Source organism: Antechinus flavipes, chromosome 5 (assembly GCF_016432865.1).
Source record: "Antechinus flavipes isolate AdamAnt ecotype Samford, QLD, Australia chromosome 5, AdamAnt_v2, whole genome shotgun sequence".
Classification (NCBI taxonomy): domain Eukaryota; kingdom Metazoa; phylum Chordata; class Mammalia; order Dasyuromorphia; family Dasyuridae; genus Antechinus; species Antechinus flavipes.
Window position 1 is genome coordinate 43234546 of NC_067402.1, and position 23884 is coordinate 43258429.

General features: G+C 37.7%; 1 protein-coding gene across 1 annotated transcript; it reads right to left on the bottom strand.

Annotated features, from left to right (window-relative positions):
• Nucleotides 1-19393: 19393 nt before the first annotated feature.
• On the bottom strand, nucleotides 19394-23400 carry EIF1B (eukaryotic translation initiation factor 1B). The gene is made up of 4 exons (XM_052000900.1): nucleotides 23092-23400; nucleotides 21989-22152; nucleotides 21450-21551; nucleotides 19394-20926 (listed from the first exon to the last, which is right to left on the bottom strand). The coding sequence occupies exons 1-4, from the start codon at nucleotides 23120-23122 to the stop codon at nucleotides 20882-20884; spliced, it is 342 nt and encodes a 113-aa protein (XP_051856860.1). The 5' UTR covers nucleotides 23123-23400; the 3' UTR covers nucleotides 19394-20881.
• Between the last annotated feature and the right edge of the window lie 484 nt (nucleotides 23401-23884).

A 23884-nucleotide genomic window follows, 5' to 3' on the forward strand; every position in this document is an offset into this window, starting at 1 on the left:
TTTTTGACTTTTTTCTTTTTTCATTTTATTTCTTAAAATTATTTATTTATAAAATTATTAACAACTCTTACTAATAACTTCCTACTAAAGGGTTATAAACAGCGTAATTACCACAATCTAATCGCTGCAACCACATCCCTTTAATAGAAAGATGACTTAAGTAAAATGCTAATAAGTTGAATGAATAAATGAGGAAACAGGTATTAGGCTCATTCCATGTACTTTTATTTGACATATTAAAAGTCCTATAAGTCAATAGCACTTCTAAGAGAGGGAACATGGACACAAGGGAAATATTACGAAAGTCCTCTTGAAACCTTTCTTTCCACGGACATGCAGTTTCACCAGGAAATCATCTACTTGAATCTAAAGTTTGTCTTTGACTTTCTTCTTCACCTCCTACCCCCTTCCAACCAAGGTGCACCCCAGCTACAAAACACAACTGGATGCTCCCTGGATTTCAAGTCAGACAACTTGGTTTTGAATTCTGACTCTGCTACTAACTACCTACATGATCTTGAGTCAATCCCTTTACCTTACCAATGGACCTCAATTCCTTATCTCAAAATATGAGGAGGAGCAAAAAAAAAAATATGAGTTTATCTCAGATTAGGGATTCTTGATCTTTTTTGATATAAAATCTGGTGAAACCCTTCACAGAATACTTTTTAAAGACAAGAAATAAATTACATAGAATGACAAAGGAAAACAAGTATGTTTAAAAAGTCATAGCTATGAACAGACAATTTTCAGATGAAGAAATCAATAGTGCTTTAAATCACTATTGATTAGTAAAATGCAAATTAATAGAACTCTGAGGAATAACTCCATACCTCTCAGATTGGCTAAGATGACAGAAAAAGATAATGATAAGTATTGCAGAGGATGTGGGGAAAATGGGACACTAATACATTGTTGGTGGAGCCCTAAACTGATCCAATCATTCTGGAGAGTAATTTGGAAGCCCAGAGGGCTCTCAAAGTGTGCAAACCCTTTGATCCAGCAGTATCTCTACTGGGCCTATATCCCAAAGAGAACATAAAAAAGGGAAAAGGACTCACATGTGCAAAATGTGTGTAGCAGCCCTTTTTGTAGTGGCAAGAAACTGGAAACTGAATGAATGCCCATCAGCGGGAGAATAGCTGAATAATTTATGGTATATGAATATTATGGAATATTATTGTTCTGTAAAAAATAATGAGCAGGATTTCAGAAAGGCCTGGAGAGACTTATATGAACTGATGCTGAGTGAAGTGAGTAGAACCAGGAGAACATTGTGCGGGGCAACAACAAGATTATGTGATGATAAACTGCCTCTTTTCAACAATGAGGTGATTCAGATCAATCCTAATAGGCTTGAGATGCAGAGAGCCATATACAACCAGAAAGAGTATTATGGGAGGTTGAATATGGATCATAATATAGTATTTTAATCTTTTTGTTGTTGTTGTTGCTTGCTTGCTTTTTTATTTCTCATATTCTCCCTCTTTGGATCTGATTTTTCTTGTGCAGCAAGATAAATGTGGAAATATGTTTAGAAGAATTGCACAGGTTTAACCTATATTGGAATTGCTTGCTGTCTAAGGGAGGTTTTGCAAGAGTGAATGTTGAAAACTATCTTTGCATGTATTTTGAAAAATAAAAAGCTATTACTATCATTAAAAAAAAGTCTGAACTGAATTTGTAAAAAAAAAAAAAGAAAGAAAGAAAGAAACAAAGAAACAAAGAAAGAAAGAAAGAAAGAAAGAAAGAAAGAAAGAAAGAAAGAAAAGAAAGAAAAGAAAGAAAGAAAGAAAAAAGGAAAAGAAAAGAAAAGAAAGAAAGAAAGAAAGAAAGAAAGAAAGAAAGAAAGAAAGAAAGAAAGAAAGAAAAAAGGAAAAGAAAAAAGTTATCTTTAAAAAACACACACACAAATAAAAATATGTTCAGATACTCCTGATTAAAAACACCTAGACTAGTCAATCCCCAAAGTCCCTTCCAGCTGTAACATTGCATGATACTAATTTAGCAGAAATGAAATAGAGCTTAGGACTCAGCGAGGGCTGAAAGCTCTCATTTCCATTGGGATTTTCCCCAGGTTTGTGTCCAAGTGTGTGAAATAGTCAAGAAGGCTAAATGTCACACACACACACAAACACACACTCTTACTTTGCCCATAGTATCATGAATGCATTGCTCCAATTATACCTTATCTCATCTTTCTCTGGGTTTAGTCTTCATCCCCTGTCCTTAATTACCCCTCACTCTCTATCTTTCTCTCTTTTAGCTGCTGCTCTGCCTTGAATGGAGTCCAACTCCATCCCAGGACACCTGCTCCACATGCTTTGCCTGAGAAGAGCAATGATATGAAAATTGGCAATGTAATTCAAATAGCATTGTAGAGGTAAATAATCTTGACATCAGAGTTTCCCATGTCCTCTGAAACCTAGTGCCTTATGCAAAGTGAATAGGGGTTCTGGGAAAAGATATTCATACTTAGCAGCATTTCCCCCTCTAAAACATTAAATTTAGGGAGACAGCATGACACTGTCAAATACACTGACCTATATAAGAAACTGGCAATAGTTGTGTGAAAATGGACAAGAACTTAGCCTGTCAACCTCAGTTTCCTCATCTATAAATGAGAATAACATCAGATGTTGTGAGAATAGAATGAGAGGTTAAGTTAAAAAAAAAAAAGCATCAAAGGAATGTTTTCTCTTTTTATTCAGTAGAAAATTAGCTGTGCATAAAAATGCTTATAATCTGACTATGTGGGGATAGAAAATAGGCTTTATCTCCTTTGTTCTATAATTCTTCACACCGGCCCACCCCAATTTAGCCCAAGAATAGACCATACTAAAATTGATGTTTCATCCAAATTGTCCTAACTTATGTTCTATAATAAAATTAGTTTAAGAAATGTTCTCAATATATTTTATAAAAGTAACTGAAATTTATATGGTACTTTCTTTTTATTATCTTCTTTGAATTTTACAATAACCATGTAAGGTATTATCCCTGTTTTTCAGATGAGAAAATTATGTCTGAGAGTAGTTATAGCACTTGCCCTGAGGTTCCCAGCTCACAAGTGCCAGAGGCAGTATTCAATCCTAACATTCAGTGTACTATTTCACACTGCCTCCCCATCAAGTATAATAAAGATGTCTCCTAGTTGCTGATCAATGTAGGCATTTTTATCATAAATACAGAAGCCCTGGGTGAGAGGGGGTAAATGGCCAGAGCTTGGAAGTGATCCAGGCAATTTGTCAGTCAATTAAAATACCTGAATGCCCATGAGTGATGTGGTGGAGCACAGGTGTGCCTCATCACTATATTTTCCTGAAAAGTTGCCCACAATGGCTTAAAAAAAACAAAAACCCAAAAAACCTTCCAGTATCATTTCCAAAGACGAGCAATCTATTGTGATAGAACCTCTCCTTGCAATTTAAATGGTCCAGGGGAATAAGGTGACCAGCAACTATATTTGGGATTTTAACCTAAGTGCTTCACACTGCTGACCAGAGAAAAGGCAAATGTGGAGACAGTCAGGGTTCCTGCATCCAACTGAATCAACACTGAATCATGGCCAGATACCCTTTCCATATTATCATTAAATAAACCTCCTTTTGGGAGATCTTAGATGGTCTAAACTTCCCTGTTTTCTTGAGGGCAATGCCATCCTTCCAATCATTTGCTTTGCAATCTCAGAGGCTTTTCATTTTCCCTCCCTCCACCCCCGTAGGCTATTAACACAACATTTTCTCACATCGTTTTTCATTCTCACATCCACTCCCTTAATTCAGGATCTCTTTATTGCTCATCTGGATTATTACAATAAATGTCTAATTAATAGTTTCCCTGTCTCAGATCTCTCTTCCCTCCAAACCGCCCTCCACACAGTTGCCAAGTTGATATTCCTAAAGCATTAGTCTGACCATATAAATGCTTCTGACATTTAGAGCCCTTTACGATCTGGCTCTGACTTATTTGGCATTATGTGCCTTCAGAGACTCTACAATTCAGCCAAACTGGGCTGCTTGTCTTTTTTACAGGACATCTCATTACTTCTCCCAATAGATTGCACTTTTTTTAGGGCAAAAGATGTTCTATTTCATTCCATTTTCTGTTATTTTGTTGTTGTTGTTTTTTTATTGGCACATAGTGGGAGCCTAACAGATGCTTATAGAATGATTGAAAGTGGATTAAATTTGCATCAGCCCCTGCTGGACTACAGCAAGATAGGGAAGACATGGGAAGATGAGGGAGTGGTCCACACAAAGAGGTGATTGAATCGGAGGAATTTAGGAGAGGAGAGCAGCCAAGCAGGGCAGGGACGGCTGGCAGACTTTGCTGAAACAAATAAAGGTTTATTTTGGATCTGGACAGAAGTGCTCAGCCAAGCTGCTGCCGTTGCTTCTTGCCTTGCAAGTGGGGTGGGATGATGAGGGATGGCTTGTTCAGGGAGGTCTCGAGTCATGATGGAACCCGGCAGGAAGTCTTTCTGAAATGCTAGGAGAGTCTGTTCTCGGTCATTCTTAGCCATATCTCCTTCCCCTCCCGAGTCCTAGTGATCATCTCCCAAACTCCCCCAACCCCGACTGTTAAAGGGGAGAGCACGGAAAGGGTTGAAAAAGGTCCAATCAGATGAGGAGGTTCAAACAATCAGGGGTTGTTGTGAAATGTGGGAAATTCAAGGGGCAAATCTATAGCTCCACAACTAGCCGGGGAGTTGCGTTTCATTTGCTGGAGGATTGCTGCCAACCCAGCAATCTGCTTTCATGCCATGGCAAAGCTGATGGTAACATGGCCCAACAAGGCCATGGAAAATGGTTTTTGTTGCCAACAGTAGAACGCTTTGGTGTCTGTAGAACCTAGAGGTTTGAAACAAGGAAGGGGGAGATTGTATTATTTAAGGAGGCTCCTGAAAATGTTAGGCAGCAGAGGCAGAGGAAAGGTAGGTTAGAGCCGTGTTAGAAACAGAACTACAGCAGGAAGGGAAGGGACGTCCCTGGTCATTTAGTCCACCTCTTTCATTTTTCTGATAAAGAAATTGAGTCAAAGAGAAGTGAAATGACTAATTCAAAATCACTCAGATAGTAATTAATTAATACCGTGAAAAATTGTATTGAACTTGAAGCCCCAGATCCTGAGTTTGAATCTAGACTTCTTGGGGAATAAAGTTACAGGGGAATTGTGGGTTATTTTAGGTTTGGGCATGGTAAAGTAGGGAAATCACACGGTGTTAAGTTGTAGTTAATTAGGAAAAGGAGAGGGCTTGTTGACCACTGTCAGGGGTCTTCAAACTACGGCCCGTGGGCCAGATGCGACAGCTGAGGACAGTTATCCCCCTCACCCAGGGATATGAAGTTTCTTTATTTAAAGGCTCACAAAACAAAGTTTTTGTTTTTACTATAGTCCGGCCCTCCAACAGTCTGAGGGACAGTGAACTGGCCCCCATTTAAAAAGTTTGAGGACCCCTGTAATAAGTCCACTTTAGCCATGCTCCTAATTACCTATGGCAGCTGACTAGCCCTCAGGTAGAAGAGGTGGTCCTTTGGTTGCATGAGATCCCATACCATCCCCTCTTCTCCAGGACATTGACACTTTTATTATTCCGTACTTTATCACATTAATCTTCAATTACTTCTTATCTCCTACTGCCCACAAACGAGCCCATGTTTACTCTGTCTTCTAAAAGCCCTCCCTTGATCCATCCATCCTTCCCTTCCCCAGAAGAAATTATCCTTTATTTCTTTATTCTTTTAGCTCTAATTTATGGCTATTTAGGGTATATAATCATGCCTCTGCTTCTTTTCTTCTCTTTTAACTCTCTACAATCTGACTTCTGATCTCAGCATTCGACTGAAATTACTTTCTCTATAGTTATGATCTCCTAATTGCCAAATCTAGTAGTCTTGTTTTCAAAGCTCATCTTTGTTGACTTCTCTACAGCCTTGGACACCATCAATCACCCTCTTCTCTTGGATACTCTTTTCCTCCCAGGTTTTCCTATCATTGATTTCCCCCTTTCCTAACTCCTACATATCCAAATGTTCCTTTTCTTTATCCTTTGCAGATCATTATCTGTATCATCCCCACTAATTTGATAGTGTCCCCTAAGACTTTATCCTGAGCCCTCATGTCTTTACCCTCTATATTATTTTATTGGGTGACCCCATTAATAACAGAGTTTCAATCTTCATGTCTGGACAAATAACTCTCAGATCTATTGATCCAGCCTTTATCTCTCTTCTGAGCCACTATAGCTTAGACCTATAGCTGTCTGTTGGACACCTGGCATTGGATGTCTCATAGTTTAAACTCAGCCTTTCCCAAATTGAACTCATTACCTTTCCCTCCAAACCTTTCTCCCTTTTCAACTTCCCTATTCCTTGAGGGTACCACTACCTTCTCAGTCACTCAGGCCACACTAAGTGTCACCTTTGACTCCACACTCTGCTCATCATCCGTATGCAATCAATTGTCAGCTCGTCATTTCTCTCTTTATACCATCTCTCCCATACATGCCCTTGTCTCTTGACATTACCACCACATTGGTGCAGGCCTTTTTTTTGGATTATTAATCTCCCTGTCTCAATCCTCCCTACTCTCAACCTTCCTCCACTTAGCTACAAAATTGAGCTTCCTAAAATTCAGGTTTCCCACATTAAACTGTGAGAGCAAGGAAGTTTAGTTTTGTTGTTGTTGTTTTGTTTTTCCTTTCTTTGAAAATATATAAGGGATGCTTAACAAATGCTAGTTGACTGATTATCAAACTGAATTTTCATCCATTCCAGTTTGCAGCTGCAAAGATATGAACACTCATACCACTTCCTTCCCTTTCCTTTTTAAGGGGGGCTGATGTGGGATGAGGTATTTGATAGCTTGAATACTTCTATTGAAAAAAATACTGTAAAGCACCATTTCCAAAGACCATTTCACAAAACCCAGACAATCAAAGCATTGCATGAACATACAGTGTTGACAGGCTGGTGTTCAGGGTTAGCTCTGGGAACAGGTGGCCTTGGACGCTGTTCTTGCCAATCTTTGGAAACAGAGCCTATCACATGGCAGCCCTTTATCTACTCTCCATTCCAACCTAGCTGTTTCCCCAAACCTGATATTCTCTACACTTCTCTGTGCATTTGTCCAAGCCTTCCCCTGGGCTTGGAATTCACTTCTTATCTCTTACCTTACAATTCTTATCTTCCTTCTAGACCCAACTCAGCTCAGGTGTCATTTCCCCCAGGGAGTCTATTCTGATTCCCCCCAGGTGATATTTCCCTCTCCTCCTTAAATTTCTTTATACTATATCCTTCCAATGTCAAGAATCTTCACTAGCTCCCTATTACCAGGAGGAGAAAAAAACAAAAAAGCACATTCTTTAGTTTGACATTTAATTTTAACCTGGTTGTAATCTACCTTCTAGAATTATTTCATGGTGTTCTCTTTTACAGACTGCTCCAGTCAATTTGGATCTTGTTCTCCCCCAAATTCAGGCTCCAATTTTCTACATCTATACCTCTGCACACCTGTACAGGCAGCTAGACTTGGAATCAGAAAGACTCGCCTTCATGAGTTCAACTCCTGCCTCAGACACTTACTCCCTGGGAAAGACTCTTATCCCCATTTGCCTCAGTTTCTTCCTCTGTAAGTGAGCTGGAGAAGGAAATGGCAAACGACTCCGAGATCTTTTGTTTCCTTAAAACTCCATTTTAGGTGCTACTTTTTAGAGCAAGCTTCTACTTCCTTGAGTTATTATTCCAATCTCTTTACTGAAATTACTTTGTATTTACTTTTTCTGTATATGTATTATCTATCTGCTCAAGAAAGTGTAATCTCCTAGAAAGAAGACAGGCAAATCTTTGTCTGGTCTCTAAATCTCCTAAATCAGGCAATAGGCTTTATGCATTCATTGCCTTGAACTGATAACCTTAAATTAGCTGGTACTTAAGAACAAGAATTGTTCCTGTTTATCTTTGTGAACTCAGGCAATTAGCATTTATCTAATGTGCATATCTCTGTGTGTGTATTGGGGTGGGATTCCTTCCCCACTTCCTCTTAATTCCTATTCTTTTCCTCTGTTCATTTTTAGTCTCCTCAGTCTATAGTTAACTTTATAAATATGTGCTTTCATGTTGTTTTAGGCTTTTTTTCCTCCTTTTCTGTCCCCAGAACTTAGCATAGTAGGAACTAACTAAATACATATTGATTGATTGATTAGATGTCCAATATAAAGTTATATTTGTGAGACTAGAGGATAGGAGTATCAGCTGTCAAGCATTTAGAAACCACGACATCAAGTGAATTAATAGAGAGAAGGGAGGGCCCAGGCTAAGTATTGAGGAACATGGTTATGGGTATGACATAGTTAAAGATCCTGCAAAGGCACCAGAGAAGGAATATTTGGATAGGTAGTAGAAAAATCAAGACAGAGAAGTAGCAAGAATTTTTTTTTTTTTGCCATTTTCAAAGCAAATTATTTTTATTTTCGATTTTAAATTCTCCTCCTTCCTCTCACCACCCCTTGACAAGACAAGAAATAAGATACATATTATGTATATGAAGTCATGCAAAATCTATTTCCACATTAGCCAATACATTGCCATTTTAAAATAAAACTTCCATGTGGTGCTGAGAAATACATAGGGTCTTTGGCAGTCCTATTTAGAAGATGCCATAAGTCTTTCTGCTCGAATGTTTTTAGCAAGTTGTTCAACTCTATATTTTCTCTTTTGCTTATTTTTCTGTTAAACTTATTAAAAGGGAGGAAGGGACATTAAAATCTACCACTATTTTATTACTATATCTTCTTAAAATTAAAGTTTCTATGGTATCTTCTTTTAAATAGTTTCTATGTTATTATCTGATAAAGTTTACTTCCTGAATACTCTATGTGTGTGTGTGACTTTTAGAAATACCAATCTCTCTAGTTGATATAGATCCCCTTCTTCCCCAGTAGATATTTTCCTATGTCCCTGTGTAGTTCATTTTGGACCTCTGTCTTCTCCATCTCATTTTCACATTTTTGCCAAAAAATGTATATATATATATGAGCATAGTTCCAAATTGCTCTCCAGAATGGCTGGATGTGTTCACAATTTCACCAACAGAACTTCTGCCATTTTAACAGGTATAGGAGAAAATAGTGACAAGGCATCTGAGTGGTGTGAAATAAGAAAGTAGGGAGAAGAGAGAGCTCTTCAAATGACTTTAATTTTTTTTTTCAATGATGGCAAGGAAAGAGAGGTTGTCAATAGCTTGAGAAAGGGCAAGAAGGTTTGGAAAAGATGCTGCGGTAAGATAATGCATTGATAGGAAGGTGTTTAAGAATTGCCTTGCTGAACGATTCTTCTTGTGCAGCAAAATAACTATGGATATGTATACATATATTGTCTTTAACATATACTTTAATATATTTAACATGTATTGATCTATCCTGCCTTCTGGGGGAGTTGGTGAGGGAAGGAGAGGAAAAATTGGAACAAAAAGTTTTGCAAGAGTCAATGCTGAAAAATTACTTCTGCATATATCTTGTAAATGAAAACCTATTTTAAAAAAATTGCCTTGCTGCAGTGAGAGCCCAGTTGAGATTATGTAATATAAACTTGTTACTCAAGAGTACATGAGTAAGAGGCTAGTTAATAAATAGCAGGAATAAATCAAAGATGGGGTTGGGAAGGGCAGAAATATTTTATAAGTTAATGAATGGGGCAAGAAGAGGACATCATATGACTGAAAGGGTTCACAATTAAATTAGGATGTAGAAGGAAGGCTATTGTGGACAGTGTAAGATAGCTTGGGAAAGAACTAAGGACTTGCCAATAAGGATTGGAGTTGCAAGGCACAGAGAATGGTGGAATGACAACAGACTACGATCAGATAAAAGAATTTCAAAGTTTGTGAACTTGGATGTATGACATTTGTGGGTGATGGCAGGATCAAGGGTATGACTATCTCTCTGCAGCTATTGAAGGTGGAAGAGAAAAGAGTAAGTAGAAGAACTGGGAGATTAAGATATCTGAAGGAACATCCCTTATGTACATTGGGAAGTCCCTTAGAATGAGAGCAAAAGTTGGAGAGGAGAGAAAGAATAGTCTTTATTTAATAAATGTTTCTCTGCTTGAATTAAACCTGTTTCCAGCTTTCATCATTAATTATTCACAAATCCTCAAAACGCAGTGCCTACACAATTAAGCAAGGAAGGGTGAATGAAAAAGGTTTTTGGTTTTAAGGAAGGAGTTTAAAGCATTGGGAGAAGTTATGTAGACTTTGCAATCTAGCAAGTTAAATCAAAGTTATAAAGTAGTATTTTCCAGTTTTTCTTGAAGGTTAGAGAAAGGTGAAGAATTTTATAGGATAAATTTATATCCAATATGAGATGTGTTATTTAAAGACATAGAAATTATGAAAGTGAAAAAGGCAACATTTCATGATTGCATTATAAGCAAATGCAAAAATGAGCATTTTCCCACTAAAATAAGCAATCATAGCTATACATGATTTTTGATTATTTGCTCTAAGTTTTTAGTTAAGCAAAATTTCTTCTATAGGTAAAAATGGCACTTTTTATTATCAATTTATCTAAACGTTGTCATAGGATCCAATGAAAGTATCCTATAGATTTTATTGGGGAAGGTGGGTATTGAGAAAAAGAGGCCCAGATCTGTTTCACTGATATTTTCTTCTCAAATAAAAAGCCTGTTCACTTTTATGGAAGGGGACAAGAATCAGAGGATCCAGATTAAAGCTGATCTCTATCACTTACTGTCTGACCTTGCATCCTGCAAATTTGTTGGCCCCAGTTCTATCATCTGAAAAATGAGGGGGCTGGACCAGATGGCCTCCAGGTTCCCTTCTATCTCTGCATCCATTATTTCATGATCTAGGTGGCTCAACTGCCTGCAAAATTTAGACCTGGGTTGTTTACAATGCTGCTGTATAATGCACGCATGCTCAGATTATTTTAGCAGCTGTGGGAGGTAGGAGCAACTGTAGACAAAGAGACCAGATAATTTTGTGAATGCATATCAAATATAAGGAAAGCTCATCAATACTTCAAAAATGGATCATTTCTTTGGGGTGTGCAGTCCCTCTAACAACTCATATGACAATGCCTTTATACATGGTTTCAGTATCGAAGTACTTTGGTCTTTGAAAAAAAAAATGACCCCAGAAAACTAACACTCGTTGGTCAGTCTAGGAATGAGACAGACAAAAGATCCAGGGCCTGACACTCTTCCGGTCTGAGGAATCTGCCAAAGTTTGCACGTCACTGACATAGAAGGCAAAGGATTTTGGACCACCTTCCATCTCCTGCTGAAACATCCAAGAAAACTTGTCACGGAGACTAAGTGAAGAAAAATGGCACAAATGGCAGAAGAGCTTTGGAACATTGGAACTCCATTCTAGGGATGGATGATTTTGCTTAGTCTCTACAGATGAAGCTGAAAAACCAATTCAACATGAAATGAAAGAAGAAAGGAAGGAAAGAAGGAAGAAAGAGGAGGAAATAAGAAAAAAGGAAGGAAAGGAGAAAGGAAGAAAGAAAGAGAAGAACAGAAAGAAGGATGGAAGGAAAGAAAAAAGAAAGGAATGAAGATGGAGAGAGGAAAGAAGGGAAGGGATAGGGGGAAGCATTTCTAAGGCATTTAACTATATACCAAGCACTGCGCTAAACTCTGGGACAATTATAAAAGCTAATCCAGGTCCTGCTCTCAAGAATCATATATTCTATTGGGAGAAATAATATAAGGAAGTCATGACCATGGAGGGGTTATTTTGATTAAGAACATTACAGAGTTGGTGAGTGTGGTCACTAGGGAACAGATTAAATGATTCTTCTCCAAGATACTAAAGATACTCTCCTATCAGACCAGAGAAGAAGTCCTTAGGCTTTGGTTTCTAGGCCAAGTGATTAGGTATTTAGGGAATAAAGACTGTCTAGGGCACAGCTGAAGATAACACACATAAGAAATGGTGACTAAGGAGAGTCATTTTGGTCTGGAAAGAGACAAATGGAACTGCATTCTAGAATGGTAATATCCTGTTAACTGAAAGCCATTACTGGCCTGTGGACAATCATGGCCGCTCTCCTTAGCTCACAAAAGTCATTTGCCATGATACTAAGACAACTGGTGTGCTGGAAACAGATCCTACTAATTCGTATGAAATTTTCAATGTGAGACTCTTGCAAACACTACAGATCAAAGCTTGATTTATTCTTTTATTGATTTTCTAAACTTTTAAAAAAGATAGAGAAAATGTTAAAAATGCATATTTAAAATGTGTTGTATGTAATTGTTTTTCTTGCAGTTGGCTGTTAAACATTTACCAGCATACCCCTCGACTAAGATCAATATTCTAAAGTAACCAAATGTAGTCTTTTTCTTTTTCCCCTACATAGTCACAGAAATTATGCATAAAAAGACATAGTAACCATGAAAAAGAAATAACAGAGAGGTTCTACTTCAAAAAGTAGACTCTGCTTCTGCCTTTAAGTCAAAGAAATCCTGCAATGTGATTGGACCAATTCTGTGATAGGATATCACAATATCTCTCTTCTGGGCATTGGTCCAGTTAGAATTGGAAACCAGTGACCTCTTTAAGGATTTTAAAAAATATATATTAATTTGTATTCTAAACTTAACAAACATTTAATGGAACAAGAATGTTCACATATAGAAAAACAAGAAATGATTATTAATAATTGGTGGTTTGGGGAGATCCAGGGTTCTCCTCTTTCTTCAAAAGTCCTCATTTCAAGGCTCAGTCTCTGAAGGACAGGACTAATGGTAATAAATAGAATTAATAATCTCCTCAATCTAGTTTTTTGTTAGCACACTCAATTTTTCAAGAGCTTTAATTTAAGGTGAAACTCCTAGCCTATTGTGTTCTACTCAGGCTTGGGTGAAGGAATACAGACCCTTTGAAAAATGGTGAGGGATGATTTGGAAGTAAAAGCAAGCCCTGTAGACCCTCATTAAAATAAGTCATCTCTTATTCTAATATTCATTCTCTCATTAATTGTTAACCAATTAGAGATGAATGCCACCCTCAGGAATACTCTCACTCATCCAAGGATATATAAACTGTGAGCCCATTCCCATGCTTGTCTTTGGACCAAGAAAGATAGCCAAATAACCATGCCTTTTATTAATAAAATGCTATTGTTACTAATAAAATAATTAATTACCCACATACAATGTCTCAAATTTTTTAAGCAACAGAAAACACCTATTATATATAGCTTCTTTTGTTTTAAAAATACATAATAAATAGAATCTTTAGCTTTCAAATATTTTCTGATTTTCCTCTTTCTGATATAAATGCAATATTAATGCAGTTCTCATTGAGTAACTTAATTGGCTTCTCCAAAACTATCAACCCACCCTCCTACCCCCTCCATCCCAAATAAGAACAATGATGAAAACAACAATATTGAACCATAAATCAGGATCTTAGATAACTCAGGCCACAGAATGATTTAGTCCAATTACTTCATGAAAGCCTGATCTTAAAAGATCAACATATGATATATCAAATATGATATAAAAGAGATATGATATATCAAATATATGATTAAAGGGGAATTGCCACAAAATTGCTGATGGCATGATTCAATCATCAAAAGGAGACTGTCTTTATGTGGCACTGAAATGGTCTTTTTACATCTTGAAATAAATGGCTTATTACAGTATTAATATGCCAGTAGTATCTCATTAGGAAAATCAAAATTTAATTAATGGGACAAAAAAGTGTTGAAACAATTTAAAACAGTCCAAAGATGGGCACAAGACTCTAAACCATACTGAGCACTTGATGTTTGTAGGGTTGAAGGGTTGAATTTGTTTCCATTTTGAGTTGGAATTAAACTGGAACTTGGTTTTCAAAATAAATTGGATATGATTTTTTTCTAGGATTATTTAGTTCCATGAAAAATTTTGCCTCAATCTCTGTGTTCCAGCTGATTAAAGGCATTCACTTGGGCAGCACTGGAAACACAAGTGTTTCAGTAGGGAAAAAGCTAAGAAAATTAGGAGTACGTTACTCCAGCATGCATAACTATTTCTGGATATAGTCTTGTAAAAGTAAACTAGAATGAATGTTGTATTAGTGAAAGAAAAATGAATTGTTGATGCACCTTACCTGTTTAATTCCCCCAAAATATAATTTATCACAATGACGTATTACTGAGGTTGCATTTCATTCAGAATAAGATGCCTACTAAATACCAAATTCATTTCTCCCTACACTGTTGCTAGCTAATAGGAATAATCCTACAAGAATGCTTTTAATCACTGTAGCCTCTAATACAAAATTACCAACTGTAGGATGAAGTCCAAGCTCATCAGTTTGGCTTTCACTGCATTGCACATCCTGGCTTTATGTACTCAATATATATCTTTAATCACTCACCTCATTGACCATTAACCAATGTGTACCCTCTGTTCCAGCCCACCATACTTCTTCATTGTCTGTGAAATGTATCATGCTCCCCATTGGAATACCCATGCCTTCTCTCTCTGTTTCTGCCAATTCTAATTTCACTTCTCCTTTTATTTATGAAAAAAAAAATGAATGTCTAGTATGTGCAACGTGTTGTCCTAGAGGCTGGAAGAGATAAAAAGATAAATAGTAATAGGATGCAGCCCATTAAAGAGCTAATAATCTAGTAGAGGAGATGGCATATACTCAGATAAATATAATATTGAAATATGCTAAGTACCTCATTCAATTAAATGAACACTTAAAGCCTACTATATGCAGAGTTGGGCTAAGCACAAAGATAGAAAAAAAAATGACAAGAGTCCCTTTCTCCAAGGTGTTTACCATCTAATGAGTCGTAGGATATACTAAATATACAAATGAATTAATACAAAAATCATTTATTAAATCTACTATGTGGCAAGCACATTAAGGGATACAAATACAAAAGCAAAGATAGCCCTTATCCTGAGGGTGTTTTACACACACACACACACACACACACACAAACACACACACTATATATACACATATATATGTGTGTATATATATATGTATATATATATTCATGTACATATATAGAAAGATAGGTAGATAAGTAAAATTTTAATTCTGCACTTGATGTTCACCAAAGAAATGAATATATACATATATATATATATGTATATATGTAATAAAACATGATTATAAATAAAACTTCAGATCTCTATTATTTATAGCTTGATTTTCCTTTAACATATGTAAGTTCAACTTGTAGCTTTCAAGGCTATTTTGCTTCTCTCCCCTTCTGTTTTTTTTCCTGTTTTTTCTCAAATAAGAAATCTTAAAGACATTTTTTTTTGTTGTTACCGTACATCTTAGAAGTTTGGGACTAAGGGTCTTGAGAGCATCATGACAATTTTCCGTCAAGGAAGCCTTACTCATGGAACATACTCATGGAAACAAATATTCACAATAATATTTTTTGAAGATTGGTATAGCTGTATTTCCCAAATAATATTTTGTATACCACCAGTTTATTTTTCTTCCTGCAAACAAAACTCCCAAGCAATATTTTGTCCTGATCCCTGATATGCAGTTTGGATGGTTCCAGAGAGAGCATCCAAAATCACAGCTAAAGAGTCCTATCCTCAGAAGGCCACTTTGGAACATCCCTCCCCTGCAGCATACACATGCTTCCTTCTGGAGCATCCCCCCTTTCTGCAAAATGGAACTATATTTCTGTGCTCCCCAATGCAGCTTATGTGAGTTAGTGTCTATGCCTGAGTTTTTCTTCCTTTTGGGTCCCCCTCTTCCTCAATGCTTGAAATATTTATATTGAATCAACGCCCATTGTTTTACATGGTATTAACTCATTAAGGTGTTATTTTTTGCCAATGGTTCTGGCTGGCCCATCAGTACTTTTACTTAAAAATAAACTGGGTCCTGGACAAGAGCTCAACCTATTGACACTGTTTAAGTCCAGCTCACAGCAAGGTCAATAGGAGAACACTGCATCCTCCCAGGAGGGACTCCTTCATGCCAGAGGACTACCATGAAGCACCTCTATTTCCCTTTCCCATCTTCCCTTCCACCCTGGAAACAAAACAAACAAGAACAAAGCCCTCAAAATAAATATCCAGTCAAGTAAAACAAATTCCTTCATTGGCCACATCTGAAAACATATCTTATTCTACATCAGCACCTGTTCATCAATAAGTGGGTAAGGAATGTGCTTCAACATGAGACCTCTGGCTTCAGAGGTGGTTACTGCATTGATTAGTTTCCAAATTTTTCAAACTTGTTTTTATTGATGTGTACATTGTTCAAGAACATGGCAATCTACCGGAAGAGACAATACTTATTGAGGTGTCCAAGAAGGTCTATATTAGTATGGCAAGTTACAGAGATGGTGAATGAATGCTGATGAAGGATACAGGGTGACATCCTTTTTCTAGACAAATGGTTTTATTTATGATTTCAAAACTAGGAAGTAGGGTCCGGTGGGTGGGACACGAGAGCTTACAAACGTAAGCATTTTAGAGAACAGATTGAGTATGAAATACAGGAAAATTTGAAGGGGGGATCATTTGAGTTGAGGGATTGCTGCTAAGGAGAGCACATTCCAGATAAGGGGGCTGGTCTGAGGCAGACAGAAGAGCACAGGATACAATCAATGAATAACCAGTTGAACAATTTGCCTGAAGTGATGCGGTTCATCCATTGTCCCACAGCTAGTTAATATCTGAGTTCAAATTTGAATTTGGGTCTTCCTGACTCCAAGCCTAGCAATTTATTCTGGTTACAGCACTGGGCTTCTGGGTCCTCCCATCAACTTTGAAATAATCATCGTTGAGAATTTGCAATTCTAGATTCCAGAACAGAAATTCCTGCCTTGCTTTGAGTCTTGCTTTGAGTTGTTTTTTTGGTGTACTCTTTAGTAGGACAATACCTTCAATGTCTCCTGTATGTTTAAATCGTGCCAATAAATAGTATACTGTGGAACACAATTATTGGGTAAGTTCATTCATTTGATTTTGTGGCCACCTAACAACAATTTGCAGGGGGAACCATTTGCACAACTTTTCACAGAGGCACTTGGCACTGATTCATTTTTCCACAATCTGCCATGATTTAGAATTTGCATCTGGGTATTTCAGTTATATATGCATTTTTAGTTAAGACAAACCTTCAAGGAAAATTCAGAAATACAACCTTACTAGAACCCCACTGGGTCAATTTGTGTCCCTGATTCCTCCTCTTCTCATGCCTATTGAAGATGGCTTAATAGTTGACAAATAGGTAAATAAGTTCAAATAATCCTTAATAAGGAAGGACTTCTAAATTGGGTTTAACAGCTTTTTTTTTTTTAAGGTGAATTCTATATCAAATTATCTCCCTATGATTCTTTTAGTTGGTGCAATACAATATATATTAATGTTAAAAATTCTTTGGGTTAGTAATGATTTTAGATGTAATTCTGGTCACTTTTAATGTATTAACTGCCTTAAACACTTAAGTCCCATGTAGTTTAGATGGAAGTTATCATTGTAGAGCATTTAGGTATGTGAGTTTTAAATGCGTGCATAAATTGGATGAATTATGTGTCCATTTGTTTCTGTAAAGATTGTATGAAAATTACATTGGTTGAAATATCCTATGTGCCTAAATGTGAAAATCCTGATAAAAATGCATATATGGAGACATTAATATAATTATACTGCTAACAGAATAAACATGTAGTTTGAAGGTTTGTTTCAATTGTAAAAAATCATGGCTTTTGTTGCCAATCATTTTCTTCATATCATTCCATATTATATTTACAATTATAGTTCTGAAAAGACGACCACTGGTCACACTCAAATTTTGTAGATTGGAGATTGGTGGGAGTAGGCAGATAATCAAATATTCAGATATGTCAAACAAACTACAAATTAATGGCTTCATGTTAGAATTCTCTTAGAAATGTTACAATTAAGGTTTCCAGGTTAGTCCACAAACTTATTCCTAATGCAAAATAATGCTGAAATCCTATACACATTTATGGTTTGTTATCATCCTTTAATTATTAATACTGTTTGAGAAAAAAAGATTTAAATAGAATGTGGAGATTCTGAAGACTTTGGGGCCCTACTTCATTCCTTGAATCAGTTTTTTTTTTTTTCATGTTAGAACATTAACTAGAGAGATAGAATGGCAATAAGAGCTGTGGAGTGGGGACAAGATTTTCTAAAGTAGACAAATTCGAGTATACTTGAGTATATACACATTAGAAAACAATTGCTTGAGATAGCTATGCAGTGTTGAGAAAAGAACCTAGCCTTTTACTACCTTCTTCGGGACAATTCCCAATAATGGCCACCAAGTGGTGGTGTTGACCTGGGGAAAGCACAAATAGTATGTAGATACTGGGAGATCAGGGTAGCTACGGGCTTCGTGAATGACTGTACCTCTACACAGCTTAATTACAAGCTGGTTGTCTTTGGTAATTATGGATCAATGAATTGAAGTGGGATTAACTAGGGATTTGGTCAAAATAACAAGTATTAGCTCAAGGGAAAGCAATAAAAAGTAACAAAATAGCCCAACTTGATTACCAGGTGAAATCTCTTCATTATCTTGGAATTGGTCAGTACTTCATCCTTTGATATCAACTTTAACTGTCACATTCAACTCAATTCTTTTTTTCCCCTTAGGTTCACTTTCCTATTAAATGAACCAAATGTACCACCATTTATGACAAGTAGTGGAAGTAAGTTTGATGCTTTTACATATATGTAATACCAAAATTTTTTAAAACAGCTATTAAAATTTGTATTTCCTCTATTTTTGTGTGTCTAACTACCAGTTCTTACTTCCTTTAGGAAGCCTACTATTTGAGATCTATTTTTTAGGTACTTCCTCCCTCCCAGACCAAATGGCTAACGACACACTTGTGAACCAATACTTGATTACCTTCTACTAGGTGTTCAGAGCACTAGTAAACTATCCTTTTGTCCTTCATTCTCAAAAAGGACCATGAAATCAGTGAGACAGGATATGCAACTAAATTGAAGGCCTGTGCAGTCATCAGTTTCATTTTCTTCTCTGGAGGCATCTGGGACCAGTGGAGAGATCTTGGACTTTTTAAGTTAAGATCTTTAACAGGTCTATTTGACTAAGGCAACACCCAATTCAGTAATTTAAAGATAGGTAAGAAATGAGGCAGAGAATGACCTAATCTGAATTAGCAAATCAAAGCAGAAATCAGATAAGTCATCTCAAATGTTTTCTCAGTTCAAACTTATCAGTGGAAACCACTTTTATATAATGAAAAAAAGTGCAAAAAAAAAAAAAAAAAAAAAAAAAAAAAAAAAAAAAAAAAAAAAAAAAGGGAGTCCTTAAATACAGCTCCAAGATTACTAATATATATTATGACATACATGAAAATAAATACAACTCTCGGTTATTTAAAATGGACATCACATTTATATGGCACATTACCAGACTGTTGATTCCACAGATTATTTTCCAGAGATCTTCAACTACATTGCAAATTCCAAACTTAACTATACAGTGTATAGTTAAGTCTTCTAATATTTTATTCCATTAACAAAACAAGAAAGCTTCCCCCCTTATAAAAATCATGGGTGAACATAATGAATTCACAAAGGAGGCAAGTATATTTATCAAGTATTATGGACATAGGTTCAGCTGGCACACAATGTGATATAATATACATTTCACAGAACCTTCTACTAAACCAAAATTGACTTATTAATTTGATGAATATTTACCAGGCACCTACTATGTATGTTCATACCACTATGGAGAATACAAAAGCAAGGTCCCTGTCCTCAGAGTTTATTATTTAATAGCTTAAACTTTTAGGTCCAGTTCTTTTGGCTATCCTGCTTCAACCCAGTGCAACTATATTAATTCACTTGACAAAAACATAGGGGCTATTAATGTCTTCATTACAATAACCAGGTAGAGAGGAACTTCCTTTCTGGGTGTTAGAAATCATGACACAACCCTCCTCCCCCCTCAATCACATCATCTCAATTGCACATACTTCTAATTTATTTCATTGTTCAAATTGACTCTTTCTCCTTTTCCTCATTCTTTAGAATAGCCTATCAGAAGAAGGAAAGGAAGATTTGTGGCTTCTTATTTTTTAAGGCATGAGCCGTAAAACAGATAAAAGCAAAGTCATCCAAAGATGATATTAATTTTCACAACAGCACAATATGACAGCTTTCAATTAACAAAGAACCAAATTGCGACACTGATGATTTACAGTTCAGCTATATACTACACTTACTTGTTCCAAGGATTTTATAGTAAAGGAAGAATGGTCATGGAATGTGCCATTATGTTTTTAAGGAGAAGGGTTAAGCTCAAGATGGTATTTAATGCTTTCTTTTCCTTCAGTGCTCAGCTGATTAACTTCCAATGTCACACAATAAAATTTAACTAGTCTTCTTGAAAAGAACTACTTGCTGAAGGAGGAATTCATTTATTTGAGAAAGTTTATATATTAAAAAAAAAAGTGCTTGTAACTGGGATCTTGTTTAAACTTGGGAGCATAACTGCTCACAAAAGTGTTAATAAGCTTTTTTATTGTTAAGCTGCAACATACATGGTTTAATACAACAAAAACATTTTAAATCAAGTGAAAAGTAATAAACTGAACAATAAACACTCAAAACAAAATATTTTCCATTGGAAATGTGTTAGGATGAATAAAGGGCTTAGTTACCATCTTACTGCAATTTTCTTATGTGTTACTAGCCTACAGACATGTTTTCTGTAATCATGCAGATGTGAATGGAACTTTGAATGATTAAATAAATGAAAAGTCCGTTTACTGCAGAGACTCATTTCACAAGGTAGCCAATTTGGCTTAGAGAACAAAGCTATTCAAGAAATACTCCATGTGTTTTTGCTCATTTTAGAAACCATGAACCTTAAGCTGCTCCTCCTTGACAATGCCAACCTGTAAAACAAAACACATTTTAGCAAGCTGGTTTTTTTTGGGGGAAATAATCCCTCCCTAAAATAATCAATATAAAAGAACATCCTTTAGTTGGGACATTTATCTGTAGAGAAAATTTCTTTGTAGAACTCAAAAACAGTTTTGTATTTTGTCTAAATGTGTGCTCATTTCATTTAAATTAAACAGTAACAACAGAACCATATTCTATCAAGAAATCAAATTTCTGGCAGCAAAATCTCCTGAAAAATTGTAACAAAATATTTGCCAAATAGTGTTAACAATCATTATAAAATTTTTTATATTTCAATTGAAAACAAGAAAGACCTTCAGACACCTGTAACGAACAATGCCATTTTAATGATGAAATGGACATCTATCCTTCTGCTGCTATCTACACATCTTCTAATAACAACTACTCAGTAACTGACTCACTTGATGTGCATTGTTTTTATGAAAGTAATTAATTGTTGATATATAAATATGACTATCTAAATATTGCTCTATTTCATCTGCAGTCACTCACCTCCAAGAGGAACTGGCAAATATTCTTTCTCTGGTCACCTTGAAGCTGGATAACCTCACCGTATTCAGGATGTTCAATCACAGTACCATTACAAGCAAATTTCTGGAAAAATACATCCATATCATAATAAATGAGCCACAAGCAATTACGCCTTTTAAAGTCACTAAATGAAAAAATTTCACCATAACAGTTTAAGTATTGTAGTTATACATTAAATGAGAATATATTAAAATGGCAGTTTATAAATGTTGGCAAATTAATACAAAAGTTAATCAAAACAAAATACTTAAAAATATTAAAAACTAAAGGATTAATTTTCACATAAAATATACACTTAAAAAGTTGAGTTCTTCTTTCCCCTCCCCCCCTCATTTTTTTTAAACCTTTCAACTCGCTGGAAACTGGACATTACACTAATACTTCGTTTTCTTTTTAAATTTGAGAGTAAACTATTGCACACAATTTTAAGATTTGAGCATGAAACTTGAAATCCAGTTACTTGGCTTCTTTGTCTTTTTCATTAAGAATGATATCTATACCTTTTTGAAAGCTTTCACAAGTTTCTTTTTGTCATAATCATCTGCAATTCCCTGAACAGTAGTCAGTGTCTTTCTGCCGTTTCGTTGTTGGATTCTTATATGAATGTAATCCTCAGTCCCTGCCGGGAGTAAGTCGTCACCCTTAGTTGCATCAGCAAAGGGGTCTGTGGACACAATACCAGATAAGAGGAGTAAAATTACCATAGAGGAAGCAGTTGAAAATTTAGAGGAGTAAAAAAAAGAATTTTCTAGCTGTTTGTAAACCATTCTGGCCTTATCATAAGCTTTCCCCTCCCCCAATAATTGTGCTTCAAGGACCCTATCATCACCTTCAAGAGACACATGTCAGTTGAAATTGACGCTTAAATAAAAATCGTTATAATCGATTATATATAAAATCTCTCGAAAATGTTACAGGACAAAGCGGTCTCTTTTTTCATTTCCAGATTTTAAATGTTTTTCTCTCAACTGGGATCAGAGAAAGCTCGGAACACGTACATTTCTAATACTCATTAAAAAACAAACATATCCCGAGCACCCCAACAGTTCCAGGTCAGAGTTTAGCCCCCTTAACTGGCTGCTCGCACACCAAACGTGGGGCCCTGTACTCACCTCCCCCCTCAGCGCCCCCGGGGCAAGACCCCTGGCCTCCCCACACTTCCCCCCCAGTGCCCACGGAGGGCCCCCGCAGCTGGGAGGTATCCGAACTGCACCCACAGCGACCCGGGCCCCAGGGGGAAGAGATCCCCGCCCAAGGTCACCGGGGGCCGAGGCCCCGCACGTTTGGAACCCAGACCCCAAGTCCGAGGGTGGGAGCAGGCCGGGGTGGACAAAGGCGGGAGCCGGGATGGAAGGGCAGCTCGAGGGGCCCGGGAGATACAGTTAGTGGGGGAGGGGAGAGAGCGGCGATGGGGGAGGGTGATGGGATGCCTGGCTGGGGAGGGGGCTCGGGGCTAGAGCGGGGGTCCGGGCCGGGGTCCGCTCGCCGTCGGCCATTTTCTGGGCGCAGACAAAAGCCCGGGGGCGCCGAGGGAATGGGGAGACGAGCGGCCCGGGGGGACCGGGGATAACGGGCGGCCTTGGAGCTCCAGGCCGATACTTACCGAAAGATTGGAGGTTCTGGATAGTGGACATGCGATATTAGTGAGAGGCCGGTGAGGGGATAAAATGCCTGCGGGGCGCGCCCGGGAGGACCCTGTGTCAGGAGGCTGTGGGGGCGAGGAAGGGAGATAAATAAAGGAGAAGAGGCAGCGGGGGCGGGGAGCGAAGCGGAGGCGGGCGGAGGGCGGCGACGGAGGCAGCGGAGCAGCGACGGCGGCGGGAGGCGGTGGAGACAGCGGGGGCAAGAAGCGAAGGAGACGCGAAAGAGGAGGCGGCGCTGCGGCTTCTCCCACAAAATGGCCGAACGCGACTATTTAGGCACGCTCTCCGCCCATTCCACGTGACTGTCTCCGCGCTATGTCTCTTGGGACTTGTAGTTTTCTTCTGGCGTGACCAGTAGCAAGGAGCGCCCCCTGGAGCAGAATAGGGGACCACAAATCCCAGCAGGCACTGCGTCCCTCCGCCCTCCCCCCCGTTCCCCGCCCCCGCCCACCCTTTGGCTCCTCAGGAGGGCTTGGAAAGTTGCTTCTAGCTCCTCACTGGAAGAATTCGTTCAGGGGAGGGCGAGGCCCCACCCCCTCCCACTTTTCCCCTCCCCTCCCACGCAGACACTCCAAAGGGCGGGGGGGTCGTAATTTCAGAGCCTCAGAGACCTTCAAAAATCATTTTAAAGGAGAGGAAACTGAGGCAGAAGGAAGTGAAGTGACCCCGGCCAAAGTCACGTAGAAAGAGGGAACCTTCACGTTCAAACTCCGGGTCTCTGACCGCAGAACGCTTTCCACATTAATCCAATAA